Source organism: Lissotriton vulgaris, chromosome 2_1, assembly GCF_964263255.1.
Source record: "Lissotriton vulgaris chromosome 2_1, aLisVul1.2, whole genome shotgun sequence".
Taxonomy (NCBI): domain Eukaryota; kingdom Metazoa; phylum Chordata; class Amphibia; order Caudata; family Salamandridae; genus Lissotriton; species Lissotriton vulgaris.
Window position 1 is genome coordinate 1,961,921,359 of NC_141687.1, and position 19,345 is coordinate 1,961,940,703.

At 42.8% G+C, this 19,345-nt stretch overlaps 1 protein-coding gene across 1 annotated transcript in view; it reads right to left on the reverse strand.

Annotated features, from left to right (window-relative positions):
* LOC147733564 (aminopeptidase N-like) overlaps nucleotides 1-19,345 on the reverse strand; it is a 262,708-nt gene that overhangs the window by 69,719 nt on the left and 173,644 nt on the right. The window contains exon 13 of the mRNA XM_086958150.1: nucleotides 9,149-9,204. Within this exon, the coding sequence (XP_086814276.1) occupies nucleotides 9,149-9,204 (56 nt within the window). The remainder of the gene's footprint in view (nucleotides 1-9,148; nucleotides 9,205-19,345) is intronic.

Sequence of the window (19,345 nt, forward strand, 5' to 3'; positions counted from 1 at the left end):
ACTCTAAGGGGATCCAATTGGTGATGATGTAAGAAGAGTAGATACATATGGTGGGTACATATAATCTAAAACAAAAACACACCTCGGTATGAATACATGTATATCTTAACCTTGTTCTCAGTAGAGTTCAGGTGAAGTGTAATACTAATACATTCCCAAATTATCCAATATGTTTCCTGGCGTTATCATATAATAAGATTCTCTACTGCTCTATACAAATACGAACTTCTGTGAGTTATAGCGGCAGTGTAAGGGAAATACCTAAGACAGTAGACATATTAAATAATCAAAAACAAACTGTGTATAGGAAACACTTACTAAGAAACAATGCCGTCCCGAGCGTCTGAATTTTAAGGCCTTTTGTTAGGATCCACTCTATTAGTTCCAAGTTTCACAATTATAGTCACATTGATGAGCCAGGGGTGGTGGGGGAAGGGAGACATCATTGTCAGTAATTATCTCTTTCACGTATCAGCTTATTAAATAAGTATAGCATCTCAAGGGGGTTCCACAGTGTGATCATGTTATTGTGCCCTGTTTGTTACATCGTTAGTAGCGCCATCTCCTCTGCCACCCAAGGCTCCCAAGACCTCCGCCCAGAGACCCGCTAATGGATAATGGCATACCCCTCAGGCATCGTCTCAAATCCAGGCTCTCTCTTCAGCTCCATCCCATATGTTGACATCCTGTTCCCAGGCTGCCTATGTGGGAAATGTTCCAGCAATCACCATTGCTATACGTTGCCTTCCTAGGACCAAGGCGAGGTCCACAAACCTGGTACTAACCTTGCATGCCTTGGGTCTAGGGAACAAACCCAAGTGGAAATCCTCTGCTGTGCAGGGGAGCAAGCGAGCCAGTACTCCTTAGCCCACAATCACTATCACAGTCCGGAAGCCCTGCAACCTCAGGGACCCATGCTATATATGGAAACCTAGCATCCAGCTCTCCACACCTATGACAAGTCCACTCATCACCTCCATAAATATCTTGCAGTCTGTGTGGGGTCAGATAGGTCATGTGTATCTAGTTGAATTGAATGAGTTTAAATTTGGAATTCCGAGAGAGAGATATACTTTGGGATCCCTAGGATTTTACCACACTTCCCATCCGTCATCTCTCTGCCGAGCAATATTCCCTATCCCTCCTGAGTTTGGACCAATGGCTTTGTAATCATTGCTAGTTGTGCTCTATAATGCCATTCACAAGATGATGTGTAGCACCAAGAGTCACCAATGCCTGAAGAGGGAAACAGCATTTACAACACTGTTTCCACAACGCAATGGCTTCACAACGTGGTCGTTACAATGATTGTGTTGTTACCACGCATGCCATTACATCGCAAGTCGTAGCAACGACTTGCTGTAGGGCACGTGCGGCACCAGGGAATGTGTTGGATTTTAAATCCATTACCTTTCCTGCTGTTACACAAACTGGAGTAGGAATAGTAAATAATACTATTCCTAAGTCCAGCGCGCCCCGTACAGCAAGTCGCTGAAAGAACTTGCGATGTAATGGCATGCGTGGTAACAATGCGGTCGTTGTAACAACCACTCTGTAAAGCCATGCATTGAGAATGTATGCGAAATAACTTCATACATTCCCTGAAGAAGAAGTCGGACCGCCACACTGACGGGACCCTTGATCCTGTCAGACACAGCGGTCTTTACCTCGATGGCCGAGATCCAACCGTCATCATCCTAATGCGTCAGTCTGATCCAATGGCCTGGATGGCAGTGGGACCGCCACCGACGGCCTGGGGGTCTCACTGCCATTGTAATTGGAACCATAACTAAAATTTGCCTGCATCCAAACCACCATGTTCCAGAGCCCAGGGAAGCACTGCCAGCGAGATCCTTTTACATCCCTCATCCCAAGTTAGTTCTCGGAGTAGGGAGTCCAAGTTTCTGATCCAAGTCAGTGATATCACGTCAGAGAGATTCACAAAGAAATATGAGTCTGAGAAGCATAATCATGTTGATTAAGGCAATATGAGCCATCACTGACAATTTTAGAGAACTACAGAATTGTACACAAATCTTAAGTGATATTGTCACCGGTCCCAAGTTGCCTTCCTGTATGCCTAGATATTTGAAGGACTGAGGAGACCAACTGAGCCCTATTGGCAAATCAGCTTATTCAGTTGATTGCTAGTACTGAAAACTCCTCCAATAACGCCAGAGCATGAGCCACTCCTAGATGGCCGATGCCTAGGTATAATAATATGATACAAAAGGGGATGATGGACGGAGTGCTTGTATCGCTTTGTTCGCCCTAAGTTGGCAGAGTATGCTCAGACGTGATTCCCTTGCTCACTTGGCCACTGGATTCAAGAGTGTTTGATTTGCTCAAATGTTACGTCCATCATCCCCTTTTGTATCGCTAGGTATAATAATATGTCATCCGCATACAAGGATATAATGTGTTCTTTGCTCTCCAAGAGAAATCCATGGCACGCACCCCTCTGCTGGAAATGCTTTATCAGTTGCTCAACATCCAAAGCGAATAAAAGCGAGGACAATGGGCAATCCCTGTCTAGTGCCCCGTGGACGCCATTTGAGGCCAAAATGACACCTGAACGCTCACCGCAGGGTTAGTGTATATTAGATGCACCCATCTAAGCCATCCCTTTCCTAAACCCATTGACTTCATAACCAAATGCAGAAAATCCCATCTTACGACATCGAAGGCCTTATCCAGGTAATCTAACATTACTAAAGCATCTGGGTAGAGGCCAATATTGCAATGGTGAAGGATATGATATAGAAGGTGGAGGTTTCCTGAGGTGGACATAATCAGTATAAATATATTCTGGTCCTCATGTATGAGCCCAGGCAGTAATGGAAGAAACGTTGTTGTTAGGATTTTACTGAGAATCTTAAAATCTGCATTCTAGATAAAAAGGGGTGAAACTCAGATGGACCTGCAGCCAAATCGTTCATCTTTGGAAGGGGGACCACAAGTGCGTGTCTGGACGAAACTGGCAGTGACCCTATATGCAATTATTCTGCATGCAGCTGTAATCTATGGGTCATGGAAGGCGCAAATATAGATTCAAACTCAGGTCGAAATCTGTCTGGGCCTGGGTTTTTTGCCAATTGCCATCTCTTTGTTGGTCAATTGAATTTCCTGTACTGTCACTGGTCCCCTTAGATCCTCCCGAAGGATGAACCCAGAGTTCACATCAGTAATGGTTCCAGGAATGCCATCAGGCTCTCCGATAAAATTGCTTCAGGGGGGTTGTAGAGGGTTTAGTGATAGGTACAGAATGTTTTATTAATAGCCCTGGGCGAGTGTAATAAAGTCTCATCTTTAGTTAAGATCTGAGTGATGAGAGTGCCTTTAGTCTCCAGGCATGCCAACCATGCCAAGAGCCTGCCCCCCTCCTGGTGAACCCTTGCCAGATAGTCTTGTAGGTAAAGGCACCGCAGAGGCTCTAAAGCAGCATTATATCTACCCCTCGCTTCTGGAAACTCTGTTTGAGTTGAATACTCAGAACCAAACCTTTTGTCCAGATCATGTAGACTGTTTTCAATTGTGAAGAGCTCTATGTTAAGTTCTCTTCTCACCTCAATGGTTTGTCCCATACAGTGGCCCCTCTCCACCACTTTAAAAGTATCCCATTTAACAAATGGGTCACCAGCTCGACCTTGATTGGATTGGAAGTATTTCAGAGATGGCTTTCCATAGGGAATCCTTAAAACATAAATCTTCAAAAAAGGATTGTATAAAGCGCCACATAGGCATCAGTGTGGGTTCAGCAACAGGGCAAAATGTCAGCAGTAGCAGGTTATGATCTAATAGCATATGCCCCAGATACTCAGTATGATTCAGATTTGGGATAAGACTGGCCAAGCACACAAACATATCTAAGCAGGTGTGCAGGCTATAAATGTGGGAATAATGGGAATAGTCTCATATGAGCCCATGATGCACCATCCAGATATCCATGAGGTTCCATCACGCCTCACAAACCCTGTGAAGTCTTGGACATTAAAATCATCCCCTAAGAGGAGATCGTCTGCTATACTAGAGGACAAGGGCACACATAGAATCTTATCAAAGGGATCTGGTCAAGGTTTTGGTTCCCAGGGCGACCTCCATGCCCAGTAGGAGATTACGATCACTGTTGTGTTTCAGTGCAAAGTGTCTTGCTACGGGATAGTTTGGGTCATTATGTTCAATTGCTCTAGCGTGTTCTAGAATTCGCTTTTTGACAGGGTGAATTGAGCTCCCGACATAGTATAATTTACACGGGCATTCAAGACGATACACACAGTATGGGCTTGTGCAAGTGAGAAATTTGTTAATTTTCCTCACTGTTCCAGTATCTGGGATTTCATATGAGGTGACTTTGCCACTTGACTGGCAGGCCTTACAGTTTTGGCAGGGGAAAAACCCAGTCAGGTTTCCCAGTCATGGTGATCTTGAAATAGCATCAAAGTGACTGTGTATTAGAGTGTCTTTTAGGGATCTGTTCCTCCTGTAAGTGATTTTAGGATGGGATGATAATTGCTTTCCAATAAAACCATCTGTTTTGAAAATATTCCAATGGCGACCCATAATGTTGTGAATCATTGAGGAGTCATTAAAGAAAGTTGTGATAAAGCGAGGAGTTCTATCTTCACTTTCTTTTTTCCCACTTGGGTGCTTAAACAGACTTGCTCTGGGGATTAAACACACTTTGTCGTATGCTTTTTTGAGTGTATTGTCAGGATATCCTCTCAATCTAAACCTTGCCATTGAGTCTTGTGCAGCTCGCTCAAAATCCTCTGTAAGCGTACAGTTTCTTTTGAGGCGCAGTAATTCACCAAAAGGTATAATGTTCTTTAAAGGTTTGCGATGACAGCTGCTTGCTTCTAGGGTGGAGTTTCCGGCAGTGACTTTCCGAAAAAGAGAGGTGCAGATTTTTCCATCCTTGATGAAGACTTTAAGATCAAGAAAGTCTACCTTTATAGTGCCACTAAGATGCAGGTTGAGATCATTGTTATTTAAGGTTTGAATTAATAATTCAGCCTCTGTCTTGGAACCTTTCCAGAAGATAAACAGATTGTCAATATATCGGTGCCACCCATTAATTGACGTGACCCATCTCTGATTATCGTCGGACCAGGCCACCTGCTTCTCCCACCAGCCCACGAATAGGTTTGCGTAGCTGGGGGTGAAGCAGGTGCCCATCGCTGTCCCTCTCCTTTGTCTGTAATATTGTTTCTGGAACAGACAAATTTTGTTATGCAAACAGAAATGCAAGAATTCGACCAGCATGCAGTTATGTTTCATATATTTCAAGAACGAGTTTTTAAGAAAGTACTGCACTGCCTCTATTCCATGGTTATGCGCTATGCAGGTGTAAAGTCCTGTCACGTCCAACACTATCATCAGCATATCGGGTTCCCAGGGTGTATCTGAGATGATGCGAATGAAATCAGACGTGTCCCTTAAATATGATGAAAGGGATTTGACATGCTCAATCAAAAAGAAGTCAAGAAACTGTGACATGTTCTCAGTTAGACTGCCTTTTGAGGAGATTATTGGTCTTCCAGGTGGCAGTGTTGAATGTTTGTGAATTTTCGGCAAGTGATAAAATGTGGGAGTTATTGGCTGTTGACATGTCAAAAATTTCATTTCATTCGCATCCAACATCCCCTCTGTTGCCCACTTGTCAAGTAGAAGTTCATATTCCGTTATGCTGGAATTGTATTCATCCTCATTGATCTTTGTTTAACAGTCTGTGTCCTTAAGTTGTCGAAGTGCTTCTGTGCAATAGTATTCTCTAGTCATTAAGACAATATTTCCGCCTTTGTCCGACGGCTTGCATACTATGTTGGTATTTGCTTTCAATTTTGTCAGCGCATTCCTTTGGGCCAGTGATAAATTCCATTGTTTATTGTTAGTTTTTAAGGATCTTTAGGTTCTCAAACTTAACAGATCCGTTTTAACCGCTTCCTCGAAAAGATCAATCAATTCTAGATCAGTCGATAGGTGAACATTTCCCATTTGCAGATCCCCGCTCAAAGCGTTCTTAAGACTATGAAACTTTTGAAGTTTTCGTTTCCGAGTGAAGAGGATATATATATATATATATATATATATATATATATATATATATATATATATATATCTCTAGGGTTAAAGGGTAAAATAACTTTATAGTTAGAATATATTTTTCAGTTCAACTCCATTTGTTTTGCACATGAAAAACACTGAAATTGCCTAGTTATAATTTATCTAACCTAACTATAACTTGTGGCCCATCGTGCAGTGTTGCAAAAATGTGCCTGGCTGAGTTTGTGAGAGTATGCATGCCATGGTCCAGTTCTGCATTGGCATGAGGTAGTGTGAGTGGATATCTGTGTCCATGTGAGTACCTGTGTATTTGTTTGTGTGTGACAGTCTCTGATTGTATATGTGTGTTTGTGTGTATATGAATAAGTGTGTGTATTAGGAGTGTGAATGTATGTGTCTGACTGAGTTTCTGAGAATATGTATGTCTGGGTACAGTAGTTCATCTGCTCCGAGTGAGTGTGAGTAGATGTCTGTGGTTATCTGAGAATGTGTGTCTGTGTGTGTGTGTCTGATAGAGTCACTGGTTGTGTGTGTGTGTGTGTGTGTGTGTATAGGAGTGAGTGTTTAGAGAGTCTGAGTGCATGTGTCTGACTGTGAGGGTATGTCTGTTTAGGTCTAGTTGTGTAGATGCGTGAGTGTAAGTGAATGTCTGTGACCATGTGACAATGTGTTTGTCTCTTCTTGTGTGGCAGAGCCACTGATTCTGTATGTGTGTATGTCAGTTTGTTTTTGGGTTTGTGAGGATCTGTGTGACTCTGTGTGGTCTGTGATTGTGTAGTGAGTGGGGGTACAGAGAGTGTTTGTGTGCATCTGCATGGTTGTAAGTGTGTTTAGCACCAGGATACCTATGGTTGAGGTAGCTGTGTGCTTTATAACTGTCTTTTATTATTATTATTATTATTAACCCCTTCTCTGCGGGCGTTTTCACCTGAAGTACGGGGGTGGGGAGCCGCACACGGCGCCGCTGTGCTTGTGACGAGCTCCGCTCGTCATGAGGCACAGTGGAGCTGCACTCATGACGAGCTGAGCTCGTCACAACCACACCCGTTTTGGAACGTTCAGCACAGCGGGGAAATTATCCCTGCGTGTGAATGTTCCAACGGTCATGACGAGCTCAGCTTGTCATGAGTGCAGCTCAACCGTGCCTGAGCACGCAACTGGTTAATATTATTTGATGGGAGTTGTATGGGTGTGTATAGGGCTATGTGTGGGGATGGGTTTCTGTAAGTGTATGTGTGTGTATGTGTGTGGTTGTGTCTGTGAATATCCATGAGGGATTGTCTGGGTGTCTTTATGGGGCTGTGTGTCTGTCTATGGTTCTGTAGGTGTATATGTGGGTGTAGTGTGTACAGAGTTGTGTATGTAATTATGCGTATGAGGTTGCGTGACAGTGTAAGTGGTATTTGTGCGGGGATGGCGTGTGAGTATGACTTTATGGGTGTGTGTGTGTGCGATTGCAGTTGTGTTGGTGTGAGTGAGTATGTATGTGATGGATTCTGTGCATGTGTGTGAGTAACTGTGGGGTTGTGTAGGTGTTTGTGTTAATGTGGGATTGTGTAGCTGTGTGTGTAAGGGGTTGTGTGAGCATGTTTCGGGGGTTGTTGGGGATTATGTGTGTGTGTGGGTTCATGTAGGTGTGCATGAATGGGGTTGTGTGTGTCAGTGTGAGTGTCTGTGTATGGGAGGTTATGTAGGTGTATGTGTGTGCTTGGTGATGCATGTGTGGGGTTGTGTACATGTGGCGATATGTGTGTGTGTGTGTGTAGGGTGGTGTGTGTGTTTCGGGTGGTGGGTGGGTGTCACTGTGTGATTCTGTGGGTGTGTGTGGGTGAGATTGTGTGGGAGTACGCAGTTGTTTGGGTGTGTGTGAGTATGTGTGTGAGGGTGTCTATGGGTGTGGGTGTTAGTGAGGGTTGTGTGGTTGTGAATGTGTTAAAGTGGGATTGTGAGTGTGTGTGAGGTTGTGTGCGTGTGCAATTGTGTGTTTGAGTGAGCATGTATGTAAGGGATTGTGTGGATGTTTGTGTGTGCGGCTATATATGTGTGAGAATGAGATTGTGGAGATGTGTGTGCAGGGTATGATGTGTGTGGGTGGGTGTTTATATGAGTATGGGGTTAGATGGGTGTGTGGGGGGTTTGGGTGTATGAGTGTGTTTTTGGGGTTGTGTGAATATGGAGTAGTATGATTGTATTTGTGTGTGGGATTGAATGTAATTGTGATTGCGTTTGTGTGAATGTGTTTGGGGGTTCTGTGAGCGTATGAATGGTTTTGTGTCTCTGACTGTGTGTTTCTGTGTAGGGTTGTGTGCCTGTATTGTATCTGTGTGTGCGTGCCAGTGACTGTCTGTATTTATTTTTAAAACATACATTTTTGTGCATATCCATGAAAGGGGGCAAGCACACATTTAATACAGTGCTTTGGTGCACTTTATTCTAGCTTTTAACCAGAGTGCAAGAATCTCACATTTTATGCTTATCTGACAGAGAAGGGCAAAGTTAAATGGGGAGAGGGGTCTGCAAGTATACTTTTTTTTGCTTACAAATTTAACACAGTATTATGGAGCTGTACAACACTTGAAAGACAGCTTTTTAGCTTACGCCGGATATCTTTATGCAAATCCAGTAAGGGGGTGGCATTTAACAGGTATGGCAATAAGATCCTTCTTTACATTTAAAACAAAGCTCTAGAAATTCATTAAAAAAACAAAGGTTAAAGTGCTATATAGTTAGTATGTTTATAATACCTTAACTTTATGTTTAAAAAAAACCTGAGAAATTCATTTGAAAAACCAAAGCTTAAAGTGACCTTATAGTTAGATGTAAAAATATAAAAACAAAAGTTTTTTTTTAAAACACTGAAATTCACATGTTATAGTTTATGGTGCTAAGTATAACAACCTAATTGTGAGCAACACACCAGTCAAAAGCTTTCTGAAAAGCACTGCTTAATGTGACCAAAATATTTAATTGCACTGTACCTTTTTTTAAATTGCATTTCTGAAGCTAGGAAAAAAGACTCACGTGAACTTGATGAACACTTCAGAAACCGGTGTTACATTTGAACTAGCCCAAGTAGTGGTCTCACCTTGCTAAGTTAAATGCGTCATCAATGATCTGCGCCCGGTTAATTACTGGAATAACCTACAAAAGAGGGAAATATGATACATAAACCACAACATGGCATTTGGGGCAGCAGACCTGATACTGACTTATGATTACTTTAAAAAGCTTATTAGTGTAATTACTGTAGTAATGTATCTTCGTAAAGTGAGGATGTGAAACAACAAGCATTGGTAAAGCCACCAGTTTTCTCCGTTATGAATATGAGTGCTGAGTTACCAATGTTTGGCTGTAAAGTATTGTAAAAAAAGTAAAATAAAAAAAACATTTCAAAATAGTGGAAATAAAACAAAACACACATCTCATGGTATCTCAAAGCGGTACATTGAAATAAATGTTTGCAATCTTTATAAATTGCATTGCTTATTTTTCAAGTATTTTCGCTCGGGAATTTAAAATGAATATGGCAGTGTCATAATGTAAAGGGAAATGTTTGCCAATGACAGTTTTACTTTTCACTGAATTCAGCGATTAGACCAGTAGCCCAGAAAGCGGATTTATGGGCCATCAGGAGAAATGTCATGCAGCACATGGCCCTTTCTCCAGTGCTATAAAAGTTTTTGTATGCCTATGCTGTGCTTTCAGGAGATACAGCAAACATAACATTTAAAGTCTACTATCTGGCCAAATCCCAGCAAAGTTATCCCTGTGTCCTTTCTTTTACAGACTTGTTGATAGGCGTGACACAGCCCCGGGAGTGATAGTTAGGGGGTGCCAATGCACAACATGAGGGAGAGAGCTAGGAGTAGAGCAATGAAGTAAAAAGAAAAAGGTAGATCCATGAATGTGATCAGTGGAACGTTACAAGTCAGCCAGTCAATAGGAATATAAAGAGACTATGCTCCAGGAGATGGACAAGCACAAGAAGTGGAAGGCAAGCCATTGAATAAGAAGCAAGCAAATAATGTTTGTACAACTAAAATGTGCCTGTGTGCTTTTTTATGCAATAAAGAATGCTCTTTATCACTATCAAATTTGACTTTCATTTTAAGAAAGCATAAAAAGGCAACAGACTGCAATAACCATTAAATATAGAAATACATATTTGCTGCCAAATCTACACTTCAAATCCATAATTACAAGCACCAAAAGAGTTTTTAGTTTAGTGTGTGGAGCATTATCCCGAGCCCCGGAGTATAAAGCGGATTACAACACACTCAGAGCTATGTTCTGACTCTGCACATCTTTATTCTCCAACATGCAACCGTTAACTGAATGCACTGCGTCACAAACTTTATTAACAACACCCATTCACACCCATCAGATTACATAAACCTTGTAATCTAGACTAGAGTCCTCATACACGTAAATACAGGACACACTACATCTCCCCCTCTGTTAAATAAAATGTATGAACAAATAAATACACATATAAACATGACATGTCCTTGATGAGTTGTCAAGGTACTCATATCAGTTTTACATATCTAGTTGTACAAGATTCTGTGGAAGAGTTAGATGCTTGACTTAGGCACTCATTTGGACTTTTCTCACTCTTGAGGTATCGAACTGATGGACATAGAGGCAAAACCTTAAATTGTGAGTCGTTGAGCAGTTACCAAGTGTCCTTTGCTCATTCAACTCTTAACAGTTCAGCTCAAATAGAGGGTTTGTCTTCCAGGTCCACTTTTACTTAACCAGAGCTCAATCTCCTTTATCGAAAACTATGTCTCGAGCATGTCAGTTCTTGTTGCCGTTGGCCTTCATTTTGCATTTGCGAGAGGCGCCAGTGACACAAATTTTGGCAGGGTCTATTGACCGGCTTGTAGTCCATTGAGGTATCTCTGTTCATTGATCTCTCCCCAAAAGCAAGGTGCAGGACTTTCTCCTGTGGTGGAATGAGTAGTGAAACAGTAAGCACGAATGGCTGGGAGCAGAGCAGCGTTTTTTTAAACTTTATTTTCATATGTTTCAGATCAGGTCATCTTAGTGGAAACGTAGTCATAAACATTTCAAATACATATCACAAACGTCTTTCACAATGGCAAAGATAGATATCCAATGCATAAGCGGGGAGCAATGAAGTTCATACATTTCAATATGTATAATTCATCACTGTGTCTAGCATGTTCGAATTTTTACCAAGGATTTAAATATCAATATCTCCCCATATGGTGGTGAACAGGGGGTGTTGTATGCAATGCTCTCCTGAAGGGTCTGATGCAAGCCGGTAGTCTCTCATTGGCCACCAGATATCCCGAGGTCTAGATGTGAGAGGCTGTACTGCAGCATAAAGCTCGCTATTTGTATCACAATACATCAAGCTTTCAATCCACTTCTTTACTGTGGGTGAGTTCTTGCTTCCCCAATGTAAGGCAAGTTTCCTTTTAGCAAGCAGTAGTGCCTTTGCGGCAAACTGGCGTGACGCCTTAGGTATGCTAGTAACATGGCCCAGCAAAGCTAACAGGGGGGATCGTTCAACCTGCAATTGTGTCATACGAGTGATTGCTGCAACAAATGTCTCTCCATTACATAGCTTATTTGCTGCAGGTCCATGTCATATGTGCAAAGTCTGGGGCAGGAGCGTGGCATTTAGGACAGTGCTCAAATTTGGTGGTGTTGATGCAAGCCATTGCTGCTGGTGTCACATATATATTCCGGGCCCGATTCACAGAACTAACGTAAGACAAAATCCTACACTTACTACCATTTTGGAATTCACAGAAGGCACTTACTCATTTTTGTATTCACAGAAGGCACTTACTCATTTTTGTATTTACAGAAGGCCCTTACTCATTTCGGTATTCACAGAAGTTAGGACTCCTAACTTTAGGGCTCTTAAATGCCTTCTGTGGCTACCGAAAGTCTTAAAGTGAGGATACATTAATAGTGTATCAATTTGTGGTGATGGTTACAGGATACGTAGCGGGTTTGAACACAGCAATATTGCCATATTTTACTTGTGACTGGTACCCAAGGTCTGTCACCCAGGTAACTCCCAACTTAGTGTCACGCGCGGGCAAGAGCGCCAGGCTTGTGTGGTATAACTTCAAGAGTAAGTGGTCCCCGTCTATGTCTGTGATGATCAGTGTAAGTGGTGGGAATTTATCTGGCTCTAGGAGATATGTGGTATCCTATCCCCAGGTGCAGCCAGGAGACTGTTTAATACAAATGATCCATGTGGGGCATGTTTTGAAAGAATGTGTCTTCTGTTCAAGAGAATACATGGCCATTAGGAAAGAGGTCTCCAAATGTGTGCAGTGCATATCTTCGATGGGTGCATTACACCAGTAGTTCTTGCATGATTGGCCTCCAATGGGAGTGCTGGCATGTATAGAGCCCGGCCGCCCATCTGCCATAGTAGTCTCTTCCACGCTCAACTGGTCTTGGATAAGGTTTGAATGTCACGTGGGAGACCAGCTGGCATCAGTGCCCTTCGTGGCATTAGAGATGCAAGATCTATCTCAGGCTCAGCATTTGGGATGCGCACATCTGAGTGGTTTCAATCTCGTGCAAAGCTGCACTGTACGACAAAACAGTTTAAATGTATATTAAAGACTCCAAACCCACCCGCTCATACGGGAAGACCAAAGTGTTACAGCTTATTTGGGGTTGTTTGCCCCCAAATGAGTCAAGTCAATATGTCAAGATTGTGCGAATGTTTACAAAAAATGCATTTGTTAATGGAATAGGTATGTTATTAAGTAGGTATAAAAGTTGGGGCAGAACTGTGATTTTAATAATGGCTATATGGCCTGCTATTGAAAATGGGAGATGGAATCTTTCAACCCTTGCGATCATCTTATCTATCACTGGTAGGTAAATAAGCAGTAAGATCTGTTCTTTGTCTTGATGTAAGTATATCCCCAGGTATCGGGTCTCTTCACTGCACCATGTTAATGGAAACTCACCACAGGTTTAAACCCTTGTGCTAAGTTTTCAGCTGAATGTCCTACGTAAAGTATGAAATCATCAGTATACAGTGTGATCAATAAGGGGCCGGTTTCAAACTGCAATTCCCGTTTGAGATGATTTTTCTGCAAATAGCACACCAGGGTTCCATCGCTATTATAAATAAAAGGGGAGATCCCCGCAAAGTTCGCCGCAATATGAAAATTGTCTTAGTCAATGTGCCATTGAGACAGATTTGTGCTGTTGATTGTGCATTTAGTATATTTATAAGCGATGTGAATTCTAGGCGAGGCACAGTTTTCACAGCGTGGCATGTAAGAAGGGCCACTCCAAGGAGTCAAAGGCTTTTTTGGCATCTAGCAGCGCTGTTAGCACCGGTACTGTGGGAGATATCCTATGCGGGACGGCAAAGATGATTCGCAAGTTTAAGGTTGTAGATCTGCTCGGCACAAACCATGACTGAGCGCGCAATATTATTTGTCCCATTACCAACACCAGACTGGGCACCAGCATTTTTGCTAAAATGTTATTATCAATAATGATATCGGCCTGTGGGACCCACACTGCAGAGGGTTTTTCGGCTACAGAATTAGTGTTATGAACGCCTCTCAAAGCATAGGAGGAAGGATTCACATTTGCAATGCTTCTGCGTATACATCTAGAAGATATGGTGCCAGCAAATGTTTGTACACTTTATAAAATGCCCTGGAAAACCCATCATGGCCTGATGCCTTAAAACCATCCACTGCATTTAAGGCTTGCATTATTTCATCAGTTGTGAAGGGTTCACTCAAGAAGTGTTGATGTGCGTGAGTCACACTAATGCTATTTCTATGAGGTATTTGAAAATGTCTGTGATATCGCTTGGTAATCTGGAGGTATAAAGGTCAGTATGATAATGCAGAATTTAATTTTGGATACCCACTGTGTCCAGTATGTATGTGCCATCAGGGTGCTGGAGGTTTGATATATGTGACTGACCCCATGGCTGCTGCAACAGCCGAGCCAGTGTTCGCCCCTTCCTTCACCCTCTATGTATGTGCAGGCTTTGGAATATTCCCCCAAAATATAGACCTTCTTCTCCACCGACTCCTGAAAGTCAGCCAGCAAGGTTGCCCACATTTGAAAATAATTTGGGGTCCATATCGTGGTCTGACTCTGGTCCAGTGCCAGCTTCTGCTTCCAGTCAGGTTAGAGTGCCTTGGAGATCTCACAAAATCCCAGCGTGTTTGGAGATGCATACTGTCCTTATATATGCATTAAAGGCCTCCCATAGCATGGCCTGCAAAGTAACTGAGCCTTTGTTTAATTCAAAATAGTCTGTTATTGCTGTACGAATTTATGCATGGTATTCTGCATCTTGAGGTACTATATCAGGGAACCACCACTGTGGTTCAGCCCCTCCCACCCAAAAGGTGCAGAGTTTCAAAGCTACCAGGAATGATCCAACAGTATGTGGGGAAGGTGATGATGGAGTGAAGCCAGGGTGTAAGTGTACTCAACAGGAACCACTATTCCAAATGGGTCCATGTGTTGTGTTGTGGTGAGTGGAAGGATTAGGGTGACACTTGAGGTTGTTGCTGATGCCATGCATCCATCAGCACATATGTGTCAATCATATATTCTGCAGAGTATTGCAAGAGCGGGGCTTATTGGCCAGGGCATTGGTGATGCTATCTAATATTGGGTCAAGAAGTATTTTAAGGTCTCCCCCAAGAAAATGGGATCTGTATCAATCAAGTCTATCTGTGATTGTAAGTGTTGATAACATTCTGGGCTGTCAAGATTTGGGGTATACATGTTAACCAATAAAACACGCTGCCCCAGTAAATGGCCCACCACTCATAGGTTTGTACCCTCTGCATCAGCAAGGACTTTCGCAAGTTGGAATGGTAGTCGCTTGTGTATTAAAATTCAGACTCCTCTGGCATAAGACATAGGCAAGGGACTTGCGGCCATGTGGGTTTCCTGCAGAAATACATTTGCACTTTGACGACACAGATATTGCAATACTTGTCTACATTTACGCAAGTTGTTTAGTCCTCTGACGTTCTAGGTCATGAAATTGATGTCTGAAAATCATCTAAAATTTGCCTGCCATGTCATTAAATAATAAAATAAAACCACCATGTAAATCAGGGTATAAAAAAAGCGGCACAAATAGCACTGAGATAACAAACAAACCATTGAGAAATTAAATATTAAACAACCCCTACCCCTCTCTTCTCCCATACCTAGTTACCAAGTACAAAATCCCTGCAGCCATAGGTGGCTGCAAATTAGCAAGACTTCCACATAATCGCACTACCAATATCTGTAAAGGGTAATATATAAGCTTGTACATTCTAGGGGTTAATCCGATGGAAAGAGGTCAATGCTGGTACAAGAATGGATGTCCAGTGGTGTTCTCCCAGGGGACTCTCGTCGAGTTGCCGACTGCTTCTCAGAATATTGTCTACAAGCATTTTGGACATCAGTTGGGCTTTCAAATATATGTGGGTTGCCATTAATTTCCACTCGTAGGCGGGTGGATAAATGATGTCATATAAAAGGCCTAGGTTGCGAAGGGTGGCTTTAACTCCAGATTACGTCCGTCAGGCCTCCTGGACTAGTACAGTAAAGTCCGGAAATATGGAGATCACAGATCCCTGCCATTTCAACTGGCCTTCCTCACTTGCCAGTCTCAGGGCATGATCTCACTCCCTAAAGTGTAACAACCTATCAATGAGTGGCCATTAGCTTTTCGAGTCTGTCCAGATTTTTAGTAGCGTGAGCCGTGCCATCCTCTTAGTCCGGCACCCTACCCTCTGCCATGTTCAGCGTGTGTTCTTGCTGATCAATGTGCTCTCCCATCACATCAAGCCATTGATCAAGTGTGTTGAATTTGCCTTTGGGGGCTAAAGTGCTCAGTTCCACTCCTTTATGCTAAATTGTGGTAAATTTGTCTCCAATCAATAAAATCTCCAAGCCCTTCGCAGTACTATGTCTGAATTTAATGCTGGCAGGTGGATTGCAGGTAGGCCTCACATGGGGAGGGGGCTGTCAGGAGAGGAGCAGGCAGCAGGCCGGCCCAATACAGCCGGGCAACCATATCCCCAGGCTCACCTAAGGCCCCTGTCACCACAGGGCCTCGGGGAAAACATCAGGATAGCCTTACCTCTCAGGCAGGTTCAGGATTCAGACACAGCCTTTGGCTCAGCCCAGCAATTCTCCATCCTCCATCTCCGCCGATATCCAGGCAGGTTCCAGCAACGCTCTCCACTGCACTACAGTCTCCTACGATAACAGGCACAAGTTTGCTGCCGATCCATGGGACAGCAGACCCCAGCGGATGGAGAGGCATGTTTACACGTCTGCAGGCCAGGCACCAAGCAACTCCACAAAGCTTCCCTCACCGTGCAGCATCTTGGGCACCACAGGCCTACGTCCTGTCACCAGCATAGGCAGTGGGCCAGGCCTGTACAAGGACCCTCACATTAGTACTCTCCCTTTCCTTGAACCAGCAGGTCCTCTCTGTATGTGGCGGCAGTACCGTCAGATGATCAGTTCATAGGGATGACAGCATTTAAGACACTTTTGGGTTGCATTGACGGGGATGCCGACGGAGCTTCAACTCCATAAGTCCATTACGGTCTGCAGCTTGGCCACACCCCCAGGAGCAGACCAGATTTGATATAGATGCCTTTCACTGCAACACATCAAACCCCCCCTTTTGAAACTACTCATAAATCGTTCAACAACGCCACTTGCCTGTGGCCAGAGAGGTGTACTTTTTTGATGTTTGATGTTCAAATGTTAGGAAAGTTTTTGAACTCTCTGCTCTTGAAGGGTGAGCCATGTTCAGATTTTAGAATGGAGCAAACACCCATGTTGTGAAAATGTCATCCAGCCTTTTGATGACTCTGTCATGTGTTATTGATGATGTCTTCCAATAGAAGAAACCATGAGTACTCATTGACAATTACCATGAGATGATGTCTGTTGCTGAGCTGTCCGAAGAAATCAACACTAATCCTCTCCCAAGCTTGCTTAGGTTGATTTGACATGTTCAATGGGTGCTGAGTCACTTTGGGAAACAGGGAGTTGCTTAGATAACAAGCTTTAAGCTCCCTTTCAACTCTTTCGTCAAGACCCGGAAATCACACTCGATTGATGGATGCTCTTTTAGTTGCAGCAATGCCATGATGTACCTTCATGTGTCAGGTCAATAATTTGCTGCCTCAGGTTTTCAGGGATAACTATTCTTGTCCCTCTCAGCATGGTGCCATCATGTGTAACACAAGTTCTTCACAAACATTTTTGAATGTGTGGTATTCAACGTCATCTGTAAGAGGTCAAGTATGCTTCCGCCATGATTATGTTGAAATGATTTCCTTGAGCTTAAGCATGTCTTTGTCAGTATTAGTAGCTGCCATAATCTGTGTAATAGAAATAGCTGCAGGTGCCCTTGACTTTACTATGAAATTGATGTAGGCCTCATTAACTTTGGACATTGTGATATGATGCAGTAGCGGCACTTGTGAAAAGTAGCCTGTGGGATTTTGATCTTTTCTCAGTTTTTGCACAATAGTGTGATCATACTCTTGCAGGTGCAACCCCACCTGCCTATGCGAGGGGCAGCTTGGCTTTTATATTTCCAAAAATGGTGAGTAACTATTGATGATCTGTCACAAGGATGACTTGCTTTCCATACAGAAACATGTGTTCACAAGTCAATACTACAGCCAAACTTCCTCTGGTTAGGAATAAGCACATTCCATCTGAGATAGACTGCGGCTAGCATAGGCCGCAATGTGTCTCTAAGCATCAGATTGTCCATTATGTTGGGCAAGGATTGCTCCCACTCTCACCGGACTTGGATCCACCACAATCTCTATATGCAATTTTGGACCAAGGTAAGCCATTTCAGTTACATTACATTTTTGCATTTTATTTTCTTGAATCTTTGGTCACGTTCAGATGACCTTTCAAATGGGATCTTGCTTTGTTAGTTCTCTCAGAGGAAACTCCCAATGGCAAAGTCACAAATGGACCTGGAGTAGTAGCTGGCCGTGGCTAAGAAGGATCTCAGCATGGTCGATTTTCTGGAGAGCAAGTAAATGACAATGCTAGTGCTTTTTCAGGTTCAGGGGTCATTCCCTTTTCCAAGAAAATATGCCCAAAGAATTGAAGTATATTTTTGTGAAATTCACATTTCTCAGCATTTAGTATGAGACCTGCATCATCTAGCAGATGGCATACTTGCATGAGTGCATTGTCATGTTCCTTTTGGGTAGCCTCAAACACCAGAATGTAATCACTGTAGCTAAAAGCATGTGCAACAGGTTGAATTACTGGACAAATTACATCTTGAAAGATTTCTGCAGGTGGTTACACACCCAAAATTGAGTATTTTATCATCTAAACAAACCAAAAATGAGTACTGACCTACAGTTAACTTCCAGCATAAGTTGATGGTAACTTTGTTCAGGGCGGGATGAGACGGTTGCACTATTCCACTGTGTGATCATGTCTGCAATGTGTGGATCTAGATGTCTTACTCTTTCAATTGCTTTGTTTGCTTGTCACATATCTACACAAATGCGCACTGAAGCTCCACTGTCCTTTTTGGAACCACAACAATGGGTGAATCCCACGGTGGCAGGTCAGTAGAGCACTTGATTATGTCAAGTTTTAACATTGTTTCTAGTTCTTTTTTAATGGCTTCCTGTAAATGAAAAGCAATTATATGGTGTTGCTGTGGAACAGGGTGAATATCTCCATTAATGTGAAACTGTATCCGCATGGTCGCCACAAAGGATCCTTTACTCCGCAAGGTGGTAGAAGTTGCCAGGTGCAAACCTTTGTTCTTGACATTGTTAGACATGTTATCATAGAGAGTTCTTTGTACTTTTCAGCCAGGATGATGTTTATCGATGCACCACTGTCTATCATGAAAGTTGTAGGGCACATATTCACCCTAAGAATGACTTTAGGACAATGACCAAAGAAACTTTGTTGCTTCATGTGGTGTTTCTTTTCAGATGTGTGCTTTTAATTACAAGCAGCCTATCCTACATGTGCACGTTGATCTGTGACTGACATCACCATCACACATACATTTTCCTCATCATCACTCGAAGGTGACGTCAACAAACCATGTGACGATGAATATCATTATGACCTATTTCGCTTTGTTTCCACTCCTTTCGTCAATGTTGCAGTTTGGCCATGTGGGAGTGGCTAGTGTGCCTCTGGAACTTTCTGACATCCAACTTCTCATCCTTTTGCAATGCGTGTAGTTTTTCTTTTGGTTTGCCAACCATTCTGA